Source organism: Corylus avellana, chromosome ca9, assembly GCF_901000735.1.
Source record: "Corylus avellana chromosome ca9, CavTom2PMs-1.0".
NCBI lineage: Eukaryota > Viridiplantae > Streptophyta > Magnoliopsida > Fagales > Betulaceae > Corylus > Corylus avellana.
The window spans coordinates 78971-103800 of record NC_081549.1 but is presented as its reverse complement, the minus strand read 5'-3'; the positions used below and the strand labels follow the sequence as shown (position 1 = coordinate 103800).

Here is a 24830-nt window from a genome sequence, read left to right as displayed (position 1 = left end):
TCTACGCATCAAACCAATTGAGGAGTGTTTTGGTATGAGATTGAAGCTCAATTTTTTGCCTTCATAATTTTCCCATTTCCCTTTTTCATTTCTATTTTCCAACAATGTGTAACTGTGCATACACATGTGCTCTAAGAAAAAAAAAATAAAAAAAATTGACCCATTTACCAATTATTTTTATTGTACCAATTCAAAAAAAAATTTATTTTTATTGTACAGCTTGCATATATTATACACATTTATAATGTGTATATGGAACGTTAGTATTCATCCTCATAATAATTAACGTTTTGTGTGAAGAGCATCCAATAATTGTCCAACATAGTCTAGATGTGTGGTGAACAATACATACACGTACGCGTGCTAAAAGTTGACAATTTTAACCATTTTTTATAATTTAATGGTAGAATTTAGAACATATTATACGAAAATATACATATGGACATTTATATTTTATTTAATTCATGATAAATGCAATATATAATAGGCTCTTCATTGGATATCCTATGTGAATTCGTGGGAATCACTAGTGCTAGTGTACAGTGCAAGACTTGGTACAGTCGTAAACGCAAAAAGCCAGGTTTAATTTGATCGAGAATTCTTCAATATTCCCACCGGTTGCAGCTAGCTTATTATTAAAATAATGCTGTATACCACATTTTTCTCTCACCACTATTTATTATTAATCTATTCTTAGAGTAATGTCATGTTATATTTGGGATGACTCTAAAAATATTTTAGTTCTTTTTATAACATTACTCAATCTCAAATTTAATATAGTAAATTTAAAAGTCACGTTATATTTGAAATTACTCTAATTAATCTTCCTTATATCATTACTCAAAATGGTTAAATTTTTGTTCTAACATGTGATAGTAGAAGACAACCTGTAGTGAAAATTATTTTGAAGTCGGTGGGGATGACATAAGATGAGGTTAGGTAGCTGAGAAGAGAAGTAGCAGAGGTGGTTCATTTTCATAGGACAGCGAAGCAGGATTATGCGGTGGGGGCTTCTTATTGGTAGGCGTGTTTTCATGCAACAAATCAGGGTTTTGAATTTCTCTCAGAAGATACTCTTTCTGGTTTTCCTTTATGTTTTTGCTTAACATGAAATACTTGAGTACCACTTGTAATTTCTTTCTTTCAAGTCTAAACAACTGGGAGTAGCTAAAAAAAGGCGGTTAGCTTTCCCGCAAGTATGTATACCGGCGGACGCTTTGCTTTGAATGGAAAGTAAGCCCTTTAATGGAAAAATGGAGCATATATCACTCACGTTCACATGAACCTTTCTTCTCTTCCAATAACCGATACCCTTATCCCCAATCCCCCGCCAGCTCTCTCTCTCTCTCTTTCTCTCTCTCTCTCTCTCTACGTACAGTAATTAATTAAAATTATGATCAGCTTGATTAATTAAGAGTTTTATTAATTTATTAGATACTCATGAAATTAATCTATCTTTGATTAATTACTACTTAAGAGATATTAAGCATATATATTGTCAGCCATGGGATCTGATAAGAAAAACACGTAAGATTACACTTGTTAACAGCTCAGCTCATGATTAAATATTGTTAAGATGTTTAGTTGGGCACACATGCATCAATAATTAGGTTCCGTTGGACAAAAGATTTAAGCGTCCTTCAAGAAACTATGATTGTTATAGTTACTGTTATTTAATTCTCTTGATTACGCCTGCTCAGAAGCATCTACGCCATGGATTCAGGGAATCATTCACTCATGAATACTTTCAGGATGTTTCTTTCACGTGTTTCATCTCATCTAATTTGGTTCTTATTAATTAAGGAGCTTACTCATATATTCTTGTGCATGTATATATATCCCTTTTTTTTTATTATATATATATATATTGTCTTCGGATGAATCATTAATTATACGTCCATTTACAACTTACCATAAGATGATCAAGATTAAGGTTGCTTAATTATAAATGGTGAAGAACATTAGAAAATGAAAAGATTCTTGTTGGTAATTTGAATTATATATATGATATAAATACTGAGGAAAAAAAAAAGAATATTCATGTATGGTATAATTAGTACAGTGGGGACAAATATTTCTACACTCGTTATATACTTTCTAATTCTCAAGGGAAACCATTAATTTATAGTTTTTTTTTTTTTTTTTTTGAGAAAAACATAACATTTTATTCAATAATACCACGAGTATAACCCTCTTACATCACAGAGCAACGCTCTGAAGCAACCATAGCATAGAGCTACAAGATTACCAGGTTTAATACAAGATTCGACACCAATCCGCTAACCCATGACTAAAATCAGATTTAGTACTAGATCTGTGACAGACAGACTCAACCAAATGCACAGATAGCAATTATTCCTCGACTCTAAGAGCGGAAAGATTCTCATGCCGAACCTCTTCATCCTCGACCCGAAAGCCAGGATAATGATCACATCCACAACCCAAAGATCTGGACCAAAACTAATTAACCCGAAGACAACATAGATCGAGTGAGAGAGGAAAGAGTCCTATTACAAGCCTAACAAAACAGGAAAATTAAACAATACAGGGAAAAAACATACGCCAAAACATAAATACATCTTAAAGAAGCAACATAACAGGGAAATAAAACAAAAAAAGAAACAACACACTCCGATCACGCACACGTCGGGAACCGAAAACCGAAGGGGAGTTGAAAGCTCATCGCGGCAGGGACTCGTCGAAAGGCCCAACAGTGGACGGTGGGCGGCAAACAAGCACAGAGAAGACGGGCAAGGCAGGACCTGAAAACAACCACAAATAAGAAAAAAAGGGAAAAACAACAAGGAACCACCAAAATAGGAAAAAAACAAGGAAAATGAGCACAAAGTGGGAAGACGGTAGCCGGAAGGGAGCCGAACCCGTGCAGGCCGGAAACTGCCGTGTAAGAGGCGTGGGAGCTTGATGCGGTGGGGACGCATGAAAGAAAACCCTAATAGCGGGCAGCGAAGTGACGACATAGGTCGGTGGCGACCACAGATAAAATCCGAATCCACAAAGAGCCAAAACAAAGCCAAGGAGCCCGCTGCAGAAAATGAAGGCGGGGAAGAAAAGCGGCAGGGAAGGGGCAAAAATGGAGAAAACAGAGGGGGAAATGAGCGGTAAGAAAGGGGAAGAGAGGAGGCACCAGGGCTAGGGCATCAGGTAAATAACTAGCACCGTAGCGAGGAAGACGAGGGGAGGAGGGAGGCAGCAAAACGGCCAACCCTCCTCCCCTATGTGGCTGAAGAGTTTCGCTTTTCTCTCTGGTGGCTAAAGAAAAAAGAGACGGCTAGGGTTTTACGGCCGACTTAATCATTAATTTATAGTTATTTCAACATTAATGGTAAATGGTGATTTGAAAATTTTAAATCATATTGGCCTTGATGGCACTAGCTAGCTAGTTTGAGAGAATCTTTCGAATAAAGAAAAAATTGGTTATTATTCTATCATGTTGAACTCACCATTTTCGGGATAAATAGAGATTTAATATTATTCTATCATGTTGAACTTAGGAATTCTGCTATGATATCATGTTAAATTACTATTTATCCCGAAAGCTTAAGCTAATTATAAGAAGATGTAAATTTATTCATTTAATTTATATTCAAACATATATCAAAAGAGTCTCTGCTCTTATGATTGAATCTATTGCTTGTGCGGTGCATTTGACCTCTCGATTAAACTATCATTTATATCAAAAGTTTAAGTTAATAGAAAAAAAATGAATTTAATTATTTAACGGATATTTTAACAATTGAAATATTTAATTATACAAGTGAAATATGTAAATGAAATGGGGAGTCATTTTTCTTCCATTGTTTCCTCTTCAGCACAACATATAGCACGTACGTCTGTATCTCTCCGGGTTTATGTTTCTTTCATTACGCTCATATAATTTCATCCCTCTCTTTCTTCATAGCCTCATAGATGGGAGATGTGCAAAAGAAATATACAAATATACTATACCGTTCTCCACAGAGTAATTAATTATAAATCAGTGAAAAAAAAAAAAAAAAAAACCCAGAAGACGACTCTATATCTGTGTCTGAAATCGATCTATATATTGGAGAATAAATGTAGTAGCGCGCCTGAACCTTAGATGAACAATCCAAATTCCAACATATATAGATTTAAAAAGAGAGAGTGAGAAAAAAAAAAAAAAAAAAAAAAAAAAAAGAAGAAGAAGAAATCCAGTAATTAACACAAGTATCGAAAGAATATATAGATGTATACATGCATGATGAGTTTATGGTGATGAAATATTAATTTCATTGGTATCTGATCTATGAATTATAATAAAAATGCAATCGGAAAAGGTTTGGACATGATGAATAGTTTGTGTCCAAAAACATCTTCTGACTAATTATACCTATTGGAAGCGACTCATGTATATTTGAAATCAAACAATAACCTAAATAAAGAAAATAATTAAGGAACAAGCTTATTTTGTACTCTTCAGTAGTCCCACAAGCAATCCAAATCTGCAATGGGGCCAATATTGGATGGACCCTGATGAAGGTGATCATGGTAAGACCTGTTGCTTCCTACAATATCTTGCTTCGAAACAACAGACGAAATCTCGGCGTTCATGTCAGTGCTAAGCCCGGTGTCCTGTGAGCGGCTGAGCATGGACTGATTATTAGATGAGAACTGCTCCACCTTGCACTGCCTTTCTAATCCAGATCCAGATGTTCCCTGTTGTTGATGATCACCCACTCCAAAGCCGTAGCCTTGGTGCAAATTATAACCCGCCGCGGGGTTTGGATTTGGGTCAAAGGAGAAACTAGTAGGAGTTTGAGGATATAGACTCGAACTCGGATTCGGATTACTATTTTGGTAAATATTATTGGTGGGAAGCTGGAAGATTATCTTCTGATCATGCTGGTTGTTCTCCCTCATTGAGAAGTAGGCAGGGTTAGCGTTAAATGGAGGATCCATGAGAGGTGGGAGTGAAGAACAATCCAAGAGATCATCCCCAAAAGAGTTCATCCTCAGCAGCTCCTCTGGGGCTGAGCTCTTTCTGATTCCTGTACTACTGTTCTTGTGGAAAACTCTGCAGACAACCCATTCATCCTGCAATAACAACTCTTTCTTAATTAGTTTACTGTTTTCTTTAATTTCCCAATAAAAAAAAGTTAAATTATAAATGAAAGAAAGTCTCAACCAATAATTACAAATTGATCAAGAGATGATCGATCGATCGATCGATCAAGATATTGGAAAACCCATGATATGATGACAATAAAATCTCAACTTTCGTGCGTGTGGATGAAAGAAAGAGATGGAGAAAAGAAAATACCTTTGCAGCCCTGGGAAGATTGAAGTAGGCGAATTTGCCTTCTAGTCGGTACTCGTGCATAACCCAGTTGCTTTTTTCTCCTTTTGGAGCTCTTCCTTTATAGAACACAAGGGTCTTCTTCATCCCAACAAGGCGGCCTTTCCCCTTGTATATCTCTTTATCCTTTCCGGTGGCCTTCCAATATCCAGATTCCGTTGCTCGATTCGTTCTCATGCCTGTTGGATACTTCCTATCTCTCTGGCAAAAGAAGTACCATTCCTTCTCTCCCATCTTGGCTTTCTCTGCGCGATCATATATGTATATATATATATATGTGTGTCAAGATTGATGGGGTAGTATTCCAATAACAAAATTAACAGATCATAACCATATCGACGTGAATATATAGAGGGCTCTTTCTATATCTATATCTATATCTATATATATATATATGATATGAAAGAAAGCAGATATATATATAAAAGAATTACTTGGCAAATCCCAGGGCTCGCACTTATTCAGATCAGCTTCTCCAATAGCACTTGCACTGAAGTTGCTATTCACCACCTTCTCCGTAAGATAACAAGTTATAATCTCCTCATCCGTGGGATGAAATCGAAAGCCTGGAGGCAAATCGATGAGGTCCTCTCCTTTGTTTACCACGATTGCCTCTTCCATAAGAATAAACTTAATTGCTAGCTAGCTAGCTAGTTTGATTTCTATATATATGTATAGGATTGAAGGAATACAAATCAAACCCAGTATTCGCAACCCCGGCCACAAGATGTAAATATATATATATCACAAGCCTAAATATTTACACAGCCTGCTAAAAATATTTGTATATGAAAAGCCAAGGAAGGATACTAGAAGATCGAGGGGATGATGAGAAAGTGAGAGAGATAGTTTGTGCTTGAAAACAAAAAATTGGAAGAGAGCAGTTAAGAAAGTAGAGCAAAGGGGAAAAGGCGAGCTTAAATAGAGGAGCTTCTTCAACAGCTCATGTTCTTAAGATCCGTGGACCTCAAGACACTTGCCATGGAAGCCTTAATTGAGGGGTTCAATTGTTTTGGTTTGTTTGTATAATATTTTAGTATTTTATTTGAGTGTCCTATCTGGGTGGTTTCTTAGCCAGCTACCTGTTTGAAAAGGAATGAGATATGGAGAATAAAAAACGCTAGGAAAATGGTTAAAAAAAACAAGGAGCTTTCCATGTAGAGGTGGGACCCATGTTTCCAGAACTCTTTCACATAATAAATAACAACTTTATCTGCTAGCTAGCTTAAACCTAACTTCTAAGAATTTCATTGCATGTAATTCATAAATTTTATGTCTCTGTTCAAAGTCTAGAATATATATATATAATATAATTAAGTTTCTTTGGCTTCTTCTCGATCGGCTTGGCTCAGCTGGTCCACATGTGGCTTAAATTCAACATTTTATTGCATGAGTACTAGTCATATATGCAGCTTCAAATTTTGAGATTCCCCTCCCCAAATGCAAAAGAAAAGAGCTAGCCATTAGATCGAGCGAATCTAGGGGCTTTTCATACTCAAAAAAGTCAAGAAAGGAAGAAATAGGGAAACAGTCCTCCTTCGTAAAACGTACTCAGGAAGATATATATATATATATATTAGCAAGCTACCATGCTTTAAATTTTCACTTTTAACTATATAAAAAATGGTTAACGTAGCAGTCCTAACTAATTTTTGAATTAATCTTTGTTAAAAAAAATATTAAAGTTGTTCTCGAAATTATTACATCATTATCGCGAAATTTTAATTGTGAAATAAAAATATGATGGGTTAAAAAAAAGTGACATTTTTTAATTGATTGTTTAAGAAACACTGCTGTATAGAAATATGATGGGTTAAAAAAAGGTTTTTAATTTGTCATTGTCATCTCGTAATAAGTGTATTTTCACTACGTATAAGAATCCATTGGAGTATATCAGGAAGGACTATTTTTGAGGCCTACTTTGGCAGCTTCCATGAAGTTTCGATGAATGGCATTGGGCGGAAAACAGCAATGACAATGCCCCTTCCTCACTAAATAAGCCATTACTACATATTCCCACTAAATCCCGGCGGGGTAGAATAAAGAGTCCATTTAGCAGGTCAGATGGCCAACCCAAAAAAATAAATAAATAAAAAAAAATAAAGAAAAAGAAAAGAACCCAAGAAAGAAAGCCTAACATTAAGGACGATGACTGCATCAAGGCCTTTACGTTGGGATGTCTTATCGCTAATTTGATAGAACATGCTTTATATTTTTAGCTTTGGCGTAAAAGTTGAACCATTTTTAGAAGTCATATGGTTTTACACCACGATATCATGATGTAGTGCCAATGTGGCAATTATGTTATATATGTAGATGCTTAATTAGTCAGATAAAAATAAAAATTAAGAGTTTTCTTTGTCTTTGGGAAGAAGATTACAATAAATACTTTCTAGATTTATGACTGCAAATTAGTCCGTTGTACTATTTACTAGTAAGTTGTTTCCCACTATGAATTTTACTTTTTTTTTCCTATGTATCTATATAAAAAGGTTAAAAGCCCACTATGAATCTCAAAAAAAAAAAAAATTGGATATTTTTCGTTAGACGTCATAGTGAGGTACTATTTTGGAAATAATAATATTACTTTTTACACCTATTAATAAATATTCATTTTATACTGATTGATGTGACACGTTTTAATTGACTTCCTCTCTTCTATCATCACCTAAAAATGGGTAGGAAGAATAGCATTAATCTTATGAAAATCAAGCAAGAGTTTTCAAGACTAGTTTTATTGCTGTTTGAAACGCAAACCTTATTAGCTGGCTTTGGTGAGCCGCACATGCTCAGTCATTCAACAACTCCTCAAACTAAAAGGAAAAAAAAATGCATATAGCATTGTCATACAAACACAAACACCAACACCGAAACCCAAGTTAGAGAAGGTAAACATTCCGGCCGCCGACAGAGACAATGAGCCGGCTTTGTGAAACGTTCTAACACGCTCACGTTTAATAAGTAAAGACGAGAGAGAGAGAGAAATCAAAAAGAAAAATTGAAGAAACGGTTCAAATGCCACCTCATCCTTTTATTTATTTGTTTGTATGAAAATTGACTAACCCAAATTAATTATATAAATCGTCTTTTTATTTACCGGTAAGTGAAAAATCAACTTAAATAGCTGGGTTCAACTGAATTACATAGACGTCAAAATCTGGATGTTGCCAAATTTCTTTGTTTAATTAATCAAAGCAGCTGCAAATTTAAAATCCTAGCTAGCATTTGTGATAAAAAAAAAAAAAAAGATTAATGATGGATGTCATATTGTATTTGCAATAATTAAATGCATTAAATAGTAAAAAGTTGGGGCCAAGCAAATCCACACCAAAGTGTTTGACATTCTCCGTTGGATGTTTATGAGCTGAGGTGGATAACGATTACTTAGCTGAAACCCCTCCGCAAGGTTGACTGGCTGAGTACTAAAGAGTATGCTTACGCGTTAACATCTCTGTGGCTACGTTTGGCCACCTCCTCATTTGCCTTGTTATTTTCTATTATTAATATTCTCGCGATAATATATATATATATATATAAAACATGAGTAGGAAAAAATAAAAAGGAGTAGGACGTGAGATACGGAATGAATCTCGCTAGATAAAATAATTGGATAATGAAAAATAACACATAATTTAATAGTAAATCAAGTGTTGAAGATAAACGCGTGGACCACCACCTAACCATTACAGGTAATTACTAATCGGCAATTGGAATAAAAGGCTTGAGGAGATATTTCTAAGCCTAATTAGCCCCCCTTAATCCTCTCTCTTCTTTAAATGTTGACTTTTGGGCAACGAAATTGCAGAGCAAAAGCCGAAGCCCCACCCCAATTGCTGACGATTTCTGACGAATTCACACACCTCATGTGATGTGGGGGTGTGGCCTCCGATTCTGATATTGCATGTGATCATCAGGCTGGCCCACAAATCTTTGGGCTCCTTATATACCGCCAAACACGAGCCGTTCGATTGTCAAGGCGGTTGGAGTTCATTGGTGAATATGATCCATCCGATCTGAAGACTGTGATGTCACGTCCCTGGTCATTGTATAGAGCACATCGACCACTGGCAATCATATATATATATATATATATATATGTTAATCTTCTTAATTAATATATAGGATAATCAAGTGGGCGCAGCTTGCTATTATTGACAGAGTAAACGATAAACGCAGAATTAGCAGCACACTCAGCTGTAGGCCCCCAACAGTGTTTCATGGGTTGAGACAGTTGGCCACCATTCGGACAGACGATGGGATCTCAGGGCAGCCACACGCCACCTAAGCTATTCTGATCCCAGTTTTTTTTTTTTTTTTTTATAAAAAAAAAATTAATTAATTAATGAATTAAACGAGTACCGGCTATTTAATTAAGAGAAAAGGGGGCGATCTTGATTCATTAAAAGTCAATATAATTGACTTTTTCATATTGGATTTGGTATTTGAGTTGTATTCACACTTGTCCTTTCCAGGCTAACCTCCCCCGGTATTCTCTCCCTCATCTATCTAATATCTCTCTTTTTAATATCTCATGACTCTTTCAGATTTTGGAGTACTCATCAACCGCGCCTAACTGCTCCCTAACTTCGAACTAACGAACTCAGGAGTAGAAAGAAAGATGAAAATCTTCCTCTCTTTTCTTTCTCATGAGTTTCTCTCTCTGCCGGGCGAAAATATAAAAACAAAACAAGTAAGGAACTCAAAAGGGAATAAAGGTATGCATCAAAAATTAATCATCACGTGGCCGGTGAATGTAATATTTGACTATGAGTCTGCTTTAATATGATTTTAATACTCAGGCACATGCAAACCAATCCATGAATAGAACAAAAGTAATTGCTAAAGTATTAATTATAAAAATTACCCATTCTTGTCAACTTAAACCTTAGAGAGGGAGAGATGACAGACAGGTTAGCCCTATTTTCCCTTTGAAAAGTCATTTTTCAGGAAATTTAATAAGGGTATATATGCATGATTTATAAAAGTGGACACTGAATCCAAGCTGTTTGTTACATCCAACAATAGGTGGGTGTCGGGAGGTTTTAATATATATATATATAAGTGTAAGTAAAATATTATTGGAGATATTTGACCAAAAGAGGGTCTTCTTCCGTCCCTTATGACTCGGCAGCATATGGAAGGTTCGTGTCTAGTGTCTACAATAGAATTTTGATTCATTTTGTAAATGTTCCATAATTTTCCCGAGGTATGACATTCTATATCCAATAAAAATTGTCGGACTACAACAAGACTGCTTCACTTCGCTGGTCTTTGACTCGATCTGCACTTACAGCGACGTTGCTTCTGTAGGGGTGCAAATCAAATTTATCTAATAAACTTGACAACAATTGAGCCGAACGCAACCTTGTATAATGTACTTGCAATATAAACGAAGCCCAATGGACCAATGTTTAAGCCCAACATAAGCTCCACTGAACAAGCTTCGCACGAGCTAGGTCCAAAAAATAAAATAAATAAATAATAGATAAATATTGTTGAAGCATAATTTTTTCGGAAGGTATTAATAACAATGGGCTCTTGCGAAGAGCCTCCAATGCTTCGTGCGAGTAAATGGCTCATCCAAGGGAAAATCGAATGGAGAGAGTGGAAGATGAGAAATGATGTGATGTGGATTTTTAAAATTATTATTAGATTAAAATTTAATAATAATATATTATAAATTTAATTGTGATTTTAAAAATTACATTACATTTAAAAAAAAAAAGAAAAGTAAAATCATACTTATAGCATTATTCAATTATTTATTGTATGACCAAAAACAAAAGGCAAGCTTACATAATGTAGTTAATTAGAACATCATCTCGCTTCATGCACCTCCGAAACTTGAAGCTTGAACCATAAGCAAAAAATGGTAGCCACTTATTAGTTTGTTGCAAAGTCTATTTTGAAAGGTTGCAATGTAGATCTCATCAGGATACCCGCCAAAAATTGATGATCTTGGTCAATGGTCCTTTTCAAGCAAGATTACATGAGAGATGACTGTATTAAATAATTAAGGTTCAAACTTAGGATATTTAGTTTTGATATCAGGTTAAATAATTATTTATCTAAAAAATTTAAGTGGATAAAAAAAATAAATTTAATCATTTAATTAATATTTTAATAGGTTATAGCCACAAAGGATTATTGAATCAATAATTAAGTACTAAATTTTGAATGCATGAATGATGTAGGATGATATTTATCATATTTTCGGTGATATTGGAACAACGCCGTTTGATTAGAAGTTTACTCGTTCTCAAACAATAGAAGTACAAAAAAAAAAAAAAAGATTTGTCACGATTCGAGCTGATTATCAATTATATTTAATTTTTCATTTTAGATTAGGATTTTATTTGATATATATATATAAGTTTGTTGATCTAAGATTCTAGAACATAGACTCATTCGAATTATTATTCAATTAGAAAATTTTCTTTCAAATACTTTGCGCTTATGATTATTGGTCCTTAATCTTCTGCTATGGCACTGAAACAAATGATGCAGTGTGACTTAGTGGGCTGCAGCAAAGAACATCAATAAGCAGCGGATAAATTATTATAGATTTTGAATGTATCAATGATATGAGAATTCTTCTAAAAATAATAGATACTCTCTAAAGTTTATAGGAAAAGAGAAATAAACTCAAATCTGAGTATTCTCATTAATCAAAATCAATAATGAAACAGCAACTCCTCTTCTCTGGAGGTTATAAGCATATATTTAAGCCAAAAACCCTAAACCTAATAAAATATGACATAAATACCCCAAAAACCCTAAATCTAATAAAATAACGAAATAAAGACTCACAAAACCTTAACCCTAATAAAATAACAACAAAAAGTCGGTTTAGAAAATAAAACAAACTGACGGCTACGCAATCTGCATCATTCTCCCCTTGTTGGTGAGAATTCGTCATCAAATTCGGTCGGTTCTTTCCACGGTCCTTCAGATGCCCTATCAACTCGTTCCACTCATCCTTCCTCAAGATCAAAACAAGACAACACCTCATAATAAACGTGATGCTCCTCATCATCGGAATACCTTAACGGTTGTCGTGACGGTCCTACACACCACTTGGCAATACTTCGGATTTGCCGTACTTCTCTCGCTCCTTTTTCCCTTCCACGTGCCATGAAAATACTCAAGAATGGGTCAGCCATTGTTTCCCATGGGAGCATATAATTTTCCTCATCCGCATAAAACTCACCATAATCTTCGTTAGGAGAATTTAAAATATCTTCAACACCAAGGAAATCAACTTAATCAATTTCTTCACCATTAAAATTAGGCACTTCACCTGAAAGGTCTTCACCATCCTTTTCATAATCGGCGATGCCATCCATGGGCTCTTCTTCTTCCAATTGATCATCTTCGGGATAGAGGCCGTCAAAGATGGGAAAAAATTCATCTTCTTCATATTCTTCCCCATCCAATTGGTCATCTTCTTTGGAGTAGAGGCCATCAAACATTGGATAAAACCCATCTTCTTTATACTCCTCCGGGGGTTTTTCCTCTTCCCATGAATCATCTTCTTCGGGCTTCTCATCATAGGTTGGTGGGGAATCCCAAGCCACAAATCGTTGTGAAGGATCTTCAATATCTTCATGTCGGAATTCTTCATCAATAAATTTAGATTCCTGAAACTTTCCATCCACAGATTCTTTTTCCTCCTTCATAGAATATGGATTCGGTTTATGGATTTGTGGTTGGCAAGTAGGGGTCTAATTAGCCTGTCGTAGACTCTTCGCCTCACTCCATGTTTCCCTAAATATCTATTTTTTGTATGAATTTTCTATTTTCCTTATCAAAGTCATAGACCCTTGTCTCCAATTTTGTGACTTTTGGCCCATGGTATAACTATGGGGCAAGAAAGCGACTCACATATTTTACAATAGTTTCTCCCAACTATTGATCTTCAATTTGCCTTGCCGCATCCTAGTTTTCTTCAGTTGTTGCCACCATGCACCAACTCTTCCCCGGAATGTGCGTACCACCAAAGAGACTCGTCGTTCATCGGACACCTCATTGAATTCAAGAACCTCTTCAACAGCCAACACCCAATCTAGAAATTCTTCGGGTTCTAGATCCCGGTCGAATTCCGAAATATTGAGTTTGAATCTACTCATCCACCGATGGGCATGAGCTTGCGCAAGGTGCTGACGTCTGTGCATTCTGCGCTCCGCAAACAGGTTTCTAGATCCGTTCCCATGTTGACGACACCAGTCGGATACTTAAGTAGTGAGGTCTTCAATTTGATCCCTCATATCTCTGAGCCGATCGTCCGTGTATTGCCCACGTTCAGCGATAGATTTGCCTTCTGCCCCCGCGAATCGCGGTCTTGGCTGGTGACGACAACCGTTCGGCCCACCACTCATGTGCCACAAGCGAATTACCGGTTGCTCCTTACGTGCTATCTCCGTGTGCATGTGCACCTCGTTCATGTCTGCACAACAGTTACTCCTCTCCATTTATAGAAAGTAAATAAGCTCTGATACCAACTGATGCAGCGTGACTTAGTAGGCTTTAGCGAAGAACATCAATAAGTAGCGGATAAATAATTCTAAATCTTGAGTCTATTAATGATCTGAGAATTCTTCTAAAAACAATAGATACTCTCTAAAGTTTATAGGAAAAGATGAATAAATTCAACTCTGAGTATTCTCATTAATCAAAATCAATAATAAAACAACTCCTCTTCTCTGAAGGTTATAAGCATATATTTATAGCCCAAAACCCAAAACCCAATAAAATAACAAAATAAAGACTTCCAAAACCCTAACCCTAATAAAATAACAACATAAAGTCCGTTTAGAAAATAAAACAAACCGACGATTACGCAATATGCATCAACAGACACTCTATGATTGAATGACAGGATGCAACAAATTCACCTTTTAGTAAACTAATATTTAGAGATAGTGGAAAAACCTTCCAAAAAAAGGAAGAGACAAACCTGCTCGACAAAACATGAATCACGTTAGCAGAAGTATAACCTATAAATTTAAGATAAACCAAAGTTGATCTGTAAACCACATCGTATAATTAAAAATGAGAATTGATTGTGCCAGAAGAAGTTCAAAATCTTCTGTTTTACGCAGAGGATCTAGAACACAGCAGCATTATAAATTTATATACGCGACGGAAGAGTCTCGAGACAGAAGACAGACCATGCGGAAAGAAGTGGGTGATGGTTGAGAATCAGTTAAAAGGGGGCCAGGCCAATGAATCCTATCTATTATCTAAAGCTGTTACATGAATTTCGTATCTCATATACTAATACGTACATGATGTTTTTCTTGTCCATGCCAAAACGTGGTTAGTGTCATAAAGTCAGAGTCACCATAAAAATGCTACTTCTTTACTTCTTTTATTGATTTATGTTTTCTTAAATGATACTTTTTCGACCCAAATATACTAAAAATTTGGTCGAGGGAAAAATAACATTTCTCAAAATAAAAGTTAGGTGCCATAACACATCGAGACAACAACATATATTAATTGGAATGAATTATTTGCTTTTGGCATTCTTCGAGGTTGGTTTAATGTAAGAGATGCAAGTGTTTTGAATTAGGGCAGGAAGTTTGGAGCAGATATTGGCGATTATTTTTAACATAATAACTTATATTAATTTATGAATATAAAGTAACAGCAGCAGGCGCTGAGACTGAATTACAGAGATTTTCACGCATAGTGAACATAGAAACACAAACACACTCACAAAGAGAACAAGCAGATTCCTCCCAACTCGATTTTTTTTTATTTTAACACAACACAGATTTAACGCATGGCCACGACACTGCACAGAGATCCTGCATTTAGCACCAAAGGGAAATATTAGGGAAAAAGACGCAAAAAAGAGAAATGAAGATCTTTTAGCCGCTGAGAAGATTGAAGAAGAAATGCCAAGGGTTCAGCTTATCAAACTACAAACATCTGGGGCGGGACTCCTGTTATTAGAGTTATAGAAGTTTGTAGAGAAGCTATAGAAGTTTCACAAGATAGGAGAAAAAACAACGGGAATGAATATCATTTCCTTGCATTTTATGTGCTGAGAAACTTACAGTAGGGAATGATCTTCCAAAGCTGGTTATTCCCTTTGTTCCACTGCCACAGCACTATGGTAGTGCCATCATGCACACCTCCAGATTTCTTATCTCCATGAAAAGCATCCACATTAAGTCGAATGTTATTAACCATTCTTATAGCTCGAAAATTGTCACCTAAGTCCTTGCTCTCAGTCCAAAGGATGGACTCGTCAAGAACATCAGCACTATAAGGAATCAGCTGCACCTGCAATCAAATTAGAACAAAATTGAAGTTGAGAACCTAATAATTACTGCAAAGTGCACACATAGAAACAAATGCAGAAAATAGAATAGACTATCATGAGGTTGCCTTTTTTTTGCTATGCATAAGCACACACCCTCGATTGTCTACTTATGAAACAAATGACAATGCACACATCCCGTCATTATCTGTAGATCCCAAATGCAATATATCAAACTTGAATCTCCATTTAATTTTGGTCACACATACCATTCAAAGTGAAGGAGGTAGGCAGTCAGATGAAAGTAAAAATCATTGTTTCACCTTTGCGTTAAATTTGAGCCAAAATTTATAAATAGGGACAGGTGAGCCCCTAGATTGTAAAGTGGGTGCAGGTGCAGGTGCAGGAGCATGCCAGATCAAGAGAGAGCTCATGGTACCCTCTGCACTCAAATCAAATTTGGAATGGGAAATAGGAACAGGGGTGGGAAGCTCTAAGCTTATTTCTGCATTTCAGGTGCACAAATTGAAAGCCCTTTAAAACCTATATTGTATCAGAAGGTGATTAAAAACTGTGGTCATGAACAGCAATCATTTAAGTTTATATAACACAAAAACAAATGTGAGATTTTGACAACTACTTTCAACAGTTGTCAATCTCACAATAGCAGGAAAGAATCGATATATATGAGATGAGAGACAGAGGGGAAGATATCAAACTTTTTCCTGGAAGCAATGATTTCTGCAATTGGTAAGAAGATCCTTGGGCTGAGAGAACTTAAGCTGTCGGTAGCTAAAGAACAAACAGCATAGAAACGTACCAGATTGTGCAATTTAACACATTAGAGTCCTGAACTTCCAAGACCAACCAAAGTCTCTCCTTTATCAATTTATCCTGAAAACTTCCCAAAAATCGTTACTGGATACAACACAGAAGGTATATTTCTGTTTATTCTCAGCATTTGAAGTTAGCCAGAGTTTCTAATCAGATGATATATCATAAGGAGAAGAAACCATTGAATAAAATGAGAAGAACACCGAAAACTGGAAAGAGTAGTAGCTCTTAAATCTATAATGTTGAAACCAACTAACCCTCTCACATTGAAAGAGTTTGTCCCACATTGAAAGAATCAATTGCTAATTTGTTTAAAACCAACTAACCCTCTCACCTCTCAAAGAAAAAATGGATATGAAATGAGATGGCACTGGCAGAACCAAAATGTCAACGTAGGAATAGGATCAGAGCTACTTTAATTTAACATGGATATCTTACAGGATGAGTGGCTCCAATGGAGTGCTTGATGGCCTGACCAGTGGCTTTGTTAACAAGAGCAAAGCAGGGAAAGCCCTCTTCATCCTTCACCCTTGTGCTGTACTTCTCATCTTTGTACCAGTGCTGAAACCAAACCCAGATGAGAAGAAGTACAGATAAATATACTTAAACAGCCAGATCAAAGCAAATCGAATATTAGCGTAAGATAATAACGAAGTAAATAGGGAGAGATGAAGTGAAGAGTGTGCGAGACAAACCTGGAAGTCATCGGACGGATCAGATGCGGCAAGAATGACATGGCCATCTCCGATAGTGAGGGAGTAGTTGGGATCGGCCTTGGAGAAGACCCTGAAAGTCCGTTTGCTGGAGAGGTCAGAGGTAGGAGGCTGGTGGGTTTGATGGTGAAGGAAGGAGGGTAAATGCGGACGATGGGTATGATGGGTTTCAGTATCGTGAGCAACATGCTCCACATAAGTAGTAGTGATATAATCAGGAGGTGGTGGTTCAGATCCTGATGGAAAAGCAGAGTAGCTATCGAATTCTTGGGAAGGGGGTGGAGGTGGTGGTGGACGAGATTCTGATGGAAAGGCAGAGTAGCTATCGAATTCTTGGGAGTGGCGTGGAGGTGGTGGCACGTGGGAGGTGTGGGAGGCGTGGGTAAGGTGAGGTGGTGGTTCATCTTCCCCGTAATATGATGGAGGAGGTCGTGGAGGTGGTGGTTCATCTTCCCCGTAATACGATGGAGGAGGTCGTGGAGGTGGTGGTTCATCTTCCCCGTAAGATGATGGAGGAGGTCGCGGAGGTGGTGGGTGATCAAAGGCAGTTGTTCCTGGAGGTGGGTAATTCTCCCCTCTTTCTCCTCCTCCATCATCATCATCATCATCCCTCCGTCGGTGGTGGTGGGTGTGAGACTGATGCCCAAATGGGAACTCCATCATCCACTCTGATTCTTTCTTCTTCTTTTTTTCTGGAATTCCAATGTCATATGATCTCAACCCAGGACTGTTTTAAAAGGTAATTGCCAAAGAAATAAATAAATAAAAGAAAGATAATGGAATGAAAAAGAAAAGATAAAGAAGGCTTTTTTTTTTTTTTTTTTGGGGGGGGTGCAAATAATGATCGGTGAAAGAACAACAGAGGAAAATACCATTATTCACAAAATAATAATAATAATAATAATAAAAATAAATAAATAAACAGGCTCTTTTTAATCAAATAAAATTCCCTATTAAGCTAATCATATGGACATGTTTCTACTTTTTTATTATTATTATTTTTTACATGTTCACACAAAGGGGAGCAAAAATGAGGGAGGACGTTCGATCTAATGATTTTTGCTTTATGAGACATAGTCTTTAGTCGATTGAGCTATCCCTTAAGGTTAAGAACTTTTACCTTTCGTTGTTACCTTTCGGGAGTGATAATTGCCCATGTATAAGATTATATGAATTAATTTAATTAAATGTGTTAATTATTTTTTATTGATTTCATGTTAAGTTTGCATTGAGTTAGAGCATTTCTAATAGATGAGTCATATTTTTATGTGAAATGGCTCTTCAAAACTCACTTTTATCTAGTTTAGCTAAGCCATTTTTAAATGTCTCTACATCCGATTAGTTATATTTCTATATATTCTATTAAAATATTATTAAAAGTAAGAAAAGTTTTGGAAAAAGAGAACATGCAGAGAAAAAGTAGGAAACGATTTGAGAAAAAGATAAAACAGGTAAGAGAAACAATAAAAGATAAATGGCTCCCTTAAAAAGTGCTGCTACATTTAACTTTTTTTTTAGCTCTTCTAATCAAATATCTATTTTACATTTATTTTTGGCTCATCCAATGTAGGAGGTTTTTTGAACATTTGAAGAGCTATTCTAGATAAAAGTAGCATTTAGCTCTTCCATTGGGAATGCTCTTAGAGAATTTTGTTAAAAATTATCAGTTTTAAATGTCACATGTCGAATTTATAAGACTACATAAATTAATTCTAATTTAATCCATTAAATTATACAAGTCAAATAATTTAATCTTTACCGATTAATTTTATTTTTAATTTATATTAAATTAACCGATCATATAAAAAAAATGATGTGTATCCTAATTTCTCCCGGTGTCTCAGAAATGTTGTTCTATTGAATCTATTCTGTGCCCCCACCGCCCACTCACAGTCTCACATTGGCCACGAGGGACCCAGTATGGCAGTGCGTGGCAACAGCATCATTTACTTACTTTTTTTTTTTTTTCTTTTTTTTTTAAATGTTCATTTACTTAGAGCATTTCCAACAGACTCTCTATAAAGGAGGAATAGAGATTTCCCAAGAGTCAGACATTTCACTTTCCTTTTTTTTTCTTTTTTTTTTCTTTAAAAAAAAAAATTGAAGATGAGAGAAATTAAAGGGGAATCCAAATTTAAGGTATTAGCACCAAATTTAAGGTATTAGTACAAAATTTGAGGTATTAGCACTAAATTTAGGATGATCGAATCCCTTTTGAGTGATACCATCCTTAAAGGGTTAACCTTCTACCCCTATATTTTAGTTTTGAATCAAAAAATAAATTTTGAGGCATTAGAAACTAAATATTAACTCATAATTTTATTTTTTAAAAAAATAACAATTTATGATTATTATTATTATTATTATTATTATTATTTTAATATATGTCCTACACTAGGCTGCCAATTGGCAGCCGCATAGCAGGACTCATAAAGGAGTCTCAGAGTCTGTTCTCTAAGTTTAGGAAATATGTCTAAAAAATTGCAAAAAAATCTCACAGCAAACTCCCTAATGAACCTTAAACAAATGATTCTCTCTTTTCTCTCCTCTCTCCTTTCATGTCTCACAATTCTCTCTCATCTTTCTTATCATATATATATATATATATATATAATTAAAAAGACAAATATTTTAAGGATATAGGGAATGATTAAAAGAAGTTATTGAGATGTATTTTGACATAGGAAAATAAAAAGTAGTTTGAATCCTTAAATGTAGGAAAAATAACGGAGAAGTCGCTGGAAATACACTTACTATTGCTTAGAAAAAAGTTAAGAGAAAAAAAATAATAATTAGGAACACATAGTAACGGTAAGTAATTATTAAAGATTCCCCTTGAAATGCTGACCCGTAGTTGGAGTGAGATTTCTTTAATTTTTTTAAAATAGGAGATTTTCAAATTTTTATATTTGAGCTCTACATTATATTTAATGGTCGAAAAAATTGTTAGGTATAATGTATGACTGAGATTTAAAAATATAAAAAACATCATATTTTTAAAATCTGAGAGTATCCTAATGTGTTAGTCTCTCACACTACAAAAAAACCATGGTTTATAGACATTTTTTTTGGTGACATTTTAAGGTCTTCTATATTTAATTAGGGACACTTAATTAGGGACATTTTGTAAATATTCCAATTAAAGTGACCATAATTAAAATTAGGAACGTTTACACTTCTCCTTTTAAAAGGGGACATGTGAACAGTACAAAACGTCCCCTAATCTTTAAATTTTTTTTTAAAAAATTAACACAAAGTCAAATTAATTTTATTTTGTTTAAATAAAATCAATTAAAAAAATTAGAAGGGTGGCCTGAGGCCGAAGGCCACCCCGAATCTGCCCTGGGGTGTGGCCCCCAACCTTAGGGGTGGTCCGCAAGCCACCCCTCCCTCAAGGGTGGCTGCCAGTTTCCAAACCGGCAGCCACCAGACTTTTTTTAAAAAAAAAAACAAGTGAGAGATATTCACGAGTGAGAGAGAGTTGCCGGAGAGAGAGAGAAAGCTGAGTGAGAGAGGGCTGTGTAAGAGAGGATCGTGAGTTGAGTGATGAGAGAGAGTGGAGAGAGCTGAGCGAGAGGGCGAGAGGTAGAGGAGGGGGGGTGGGTTCGCAGATCGATGAAGGAAGGACGTTTTTACTGTAGCAACGTCCCCCAATTAAATAATTGGGGATGTTGTTACAGTAAAACAACTCCTCTTAGAAAGTGTGGTCGTTTTACTATTAAAATGACCCATGGTGGGGTCGTTTTGTTAAAAAGACCCCATTAAAAAATGACGTAGCGGAAGACTATGGTAACTAATCAAAGAGCAGCGTCTTTGATTCTGTAAGAAGAAGCGTCTTCGTCTTCTACCAAAAAAGAAAAAAAACAAGTCCGCAGGTTAAAAGAAAGATAAAACTCTGCAGAGTATTTGAGAGAAAATTCTTTGATTTAATAATAATTCGATGAGTTTTACATAATAAGCTAGCCTATTATAGAAGAGAAATACTTGTAGAGAAAGTAAATATAATCCTAGTAGTAATAGTAAACATAATCCTATTAGCAATAGTAAACATAATCCTAATAAGGAAATTAAGGAAAGTAATTAATGCAAATCTATCCCTATTGAGGAAAGGAATTAAAATCCTAATAAAATAAAATAAAATAAGATCCTAATATAAAATTAATAATCAGCGGGAATCGTGACAATCTTTATTTTTGTACTTTCATTGTTTGAGAACGGATAAAATTTTGATCAAGCGGCATTGCTCCAATATTATTTTTGATATTTTTCTAGATAAATATCATCCTACATTAGACTCGTCCTTGAGTTTTCTTTGGGACATGACATGTGCAGCTCCTCTGAAGAAAGCTATTTGGAGAAATCTACATAAATAGCACCAAAACACGATTTTTCATTTTTGTCTACTTCCAGAAAAATTCCTCAAACGATTTCTTTGTGGATGTCATCTTCAACTTCACCGTTTTCTTCAAAAGAATTATCAATTTTTGTGGTGATCATGATGAGTTGCACCTGCGGTGTAGGGGGTGGTGGTTATTCTTCCACTGATGTAGTCATTGGAACAAATAGTTGTGGCTGCACAAATTGTTTCTTTGACTGCAACTCCAAATTAACAGCATCAACATCCTTTTCACCATAATTAGTATTATCTTCATAGACGAAGTGCCTATTTTGAGATTTATGAATATGGTTACGGACATGTCGAATGTGACTTACGTCATCATCAAAGAATCTGTCAACAAAAGGATAGTGAACAAGTTTCCTTTGGATCCCATAGTCATCTTGGGCATCCTTGTGATTCCAAAGGGCATGCATTTGCATGCGTTCAAACGTCTCCCACAACTGGCGCATCTCCTGTTGCATAGCTCGCATCGTCTACTAGAGCTTTTGGAATTAGGTTCTCAAAGGAGCCTCTGATCGCTTGATGTATCGCTGGTAGTCAGATCTTGAAACAACATCTTTTTCACGAACGGTGTCGTTATAGAAGTTGTTGTTGTAGTATAAGTTGGCTATCGAATCCGGATAATGTCGGCTCGGATACCCCATGAATTTGGCTATTGAAAGAGCCCTTCCCCTACAAGCAGCGTTATTGGGGAAGTTTGTCACTGTTGCGCTAATGGGCCATGATCAGGATAAAGCATTTTCTGATACCAACTGACGTAGCGGAAGACTAAGGTAACTAATCAAAGAGCAGCGTCTTTGATTCTGCAAGCTTTTACCCAAAAAGATGAAAACAAGCCCACAGGCTAAAAGAAAGATTTCGTAGAGTATTTGAGAGAAAATTCTCTGATTTAATAATAATTCGATGAGTTTTTTCATAATAAATTAGCTTATTTATAGAAGATAAATACTTATAGAAAGAGTAAATCTAATCCTAATAGTAATAGTAAACCTAATCCTAGTAGCAATAGTAAACCTAATCCTAATAAGAAAGTTAAGGAAAGTAATTAAAACAAATCTAACCCTATGAAGGAAATGAATTAAAGTCCTAATAAAATAAAATAAGATTCTAATGTAAAATTGACAATCAGCGGGAATCGTGACAATCTTTCCTTCTGTACTTCCGTTGTCTGAGAATGAATAAAATTCTGATCAACTGGCATTGCTCCAATATTATTTTTGATATTTTCCTTATTTTCGTTTTTACTGAAAATATAGGTAAATATCGTCCTAGATGAAAAAAGGTCCCTAAAACATGATATTTTTCGTAGTATCAACTACTAATCCAAGACCTAATTTGGGTTAGATATATTATTTGCTTTTGTAAAAGATTAGAAAACGTTTTGGTAAAGGTTTACCTACCCCTTTAAAAGTATCATAAGGTTGGTAATGTTTTTCCCAAGTTTTTAATTGAGACAATATTCTCCTTAAACTATTAATTTAAAATTATTTGTATCAAGAACTTAAGACCATATAATTTTTTTTTTCTTAAAAAAAAAAAAAAAAACTTAGAGACACGATCTTCATACCCCCTAGCAACAAACTAGATGGTTGTTCCATATAAGCTTCCTCATGTAGGTCAGTCCCCATGTAAAAATATATTGTTGACATCCAATTAAAAAATGGCTAATCTAGATTAGCAGCCATAGAAATAAGTACACGAACATAAGAACTTTTGGCAATCGGAGAAAATGCCTCATTGTAATCAATATCATATGTATGTGTATAGCCCTAATTAGCAACCAAACGAGCTTTCAATCATTCAATTGAACCATCATGAGGCAACCAAAAGTCTGTTTGAGGCAATAATGGAACCAGCTCTCATGTTATATTTTGATGCGAGGGCGCCATTTCCATTTCTATAGCTCGTCTCAAACCAAAGTCATGCAATGTCTTTGGGATAAAAACACTAGAGAGATGAGAAATAAAGTAAGAAAGTGACTAAGTAAAAGAACTAGTGGATACAAATCGACTAATAGATACTGGGTAGTACAATAGCGTTTATCATGTAATTAAATCCACACTTGCATCCAAAAGCTTAACTTGATAGGAAAACAAAAAATTAATTATTTAATTAATACTTGAACACGTTCCTTACGTGGAACCGAATTAATAGCACATGAGCTGTTTTAATTGAAATGTATGGAGATAAACTGTAGAGTCAAGATTTTAACTCAAAAACTTTTACTCTGATTCAATGTTTTAGAATTTACATGAGAAGAAAATGGAGGAAGAAGAGGCTATCTATTACCCCTTTGTAGCTTTTTCCTTTTCTTATACAGTTATACTGCTCAAGAAAAAAACAAATCGTGAACCGAAATAACTTTGTGATGAGCAAGATGGTTGAATTTTATTAAAAAAATAAATAAAAATAGAATTTTTTTAGCAAGTAAAATAGGATCATCTTATTTCTTAGAGAAGCAAATTTATTTCATTTTATCTATTTGTGTATGTTTATATTTTGTGTGAAAGAGCATAATCTCATGAGATAAAATGGAGTATAAACAAAGGAAAAAAAAACAAAATTAACCAATAAACGAAAAGGAGGAGGAGCAAGAGGAGAAGGGCAAAAACCTTAATTTTGCAGTTCGGCCTTGTTATTAATTAATTGGAATAAAACATCAAGAGAGGGCCCCCAATGTATGATCGATGAGGGATTATGATAAGACCGTTAGTGAAAACCAACTTTTATATATATATTCCATTAGTGGTGGTAGTTCAATGGTCTTAAGAACATATTTAAGTGGCTAGACATATATATATAATAGGGTGAGAGTTTGACTCCCAAAATGACATATAATAGTATTTTAGCTACCCAAAAGTTTATTTTGAAACATCGGTTGGAGAGTAAAAAGATTATATTAGCTAAATATAGCTAGATATAAGCTCTTTAAAACATCTTATGGAAATGCTCAAATACAATCTTAAAAACTTTAATTACCAAGATAAATATTATCTTGATTCTTGAGAGAGAAATCTTATAAAACAAAAAAAAATGAAGACTTTGATGTATAGCTTAGTATTCTCTATAATTCCTAACGTATTATATATACCAAAGATATTTTTTTGAGTATTAATCATTGTTTTAAAATTAAAGTCTTAGGGTACTATTGTTTTTACTACAAATTCTTTATAAATTGATGTGACAATTCACATCATATTTACTATGTATGTTATTAAAATGTAGATTGTCATGTGACAATCTACCAAACACTTACAATTGATGCAACAAAATAGGTAA

The 24830-nt window shown here is 35.1% G+C and overlaps 3 protein-coding genes across 3 annotated transcripts; all 3 read right to left on the bottom strand.

Moving 5' to 3' along the window:
* Positions 1–4241: 4241 nt before the first annotated feature.
* On the bottom strand, positions 4242–6328 carry LOC132192219 (NAC domain-containing protein 87). Its single transcript, XM_059607493.1, has 3 exons — positions 5770–6328; positions 5300–5580; positions 4242–5073 (listed from the first exon to the last, which is right to left on the bottom strand). Exons 1-3 carry the CDS (start codon positions 5954–5956, stop codon positions 4456–4458), a joined length of 1086 nt encoding a protein of 361 aa, XP_059463476.1. The 5' UTR covers positions 5957–6328; the 3' UTR covers positions 4242–4455.
* A 6269-nt stretch (positions 6329–12597) lies between these two features.
* On the bottom strand, positions 12598–13014 carry LOC132191562 (uncharacterized). The gene has a single exon (XM_059606656.1). It carries the CDS (start codon positions 13012–13014, stop codon positions 12598–12600), a length of 417 nt encoding a protein of 138 aa, XP_059462639.1.
* A 1924-nt stretch (positions 13015–14938) lies between these two features.
* LOC132161701 (ricin B-like lectin EULS3) lies at positions 14939–17896 on the bottom strand. Its single transcript, XM_059571877.1, has 4 exons — positions 17135–17896; positions 16878–17000; positions 15400–15628; positions 14939–15147 (listed from the first exon to the last, which is right to left on the bottom strand). Coding segments are annotated over exons 1-4 (1035 nt in total). The 5' UTR covers positions 17816–17896; the 3' UTR covers positions 14939–15145.
* Between the last annotated feature and the right edge of the window lie 6934 nt (positions 17897–24830).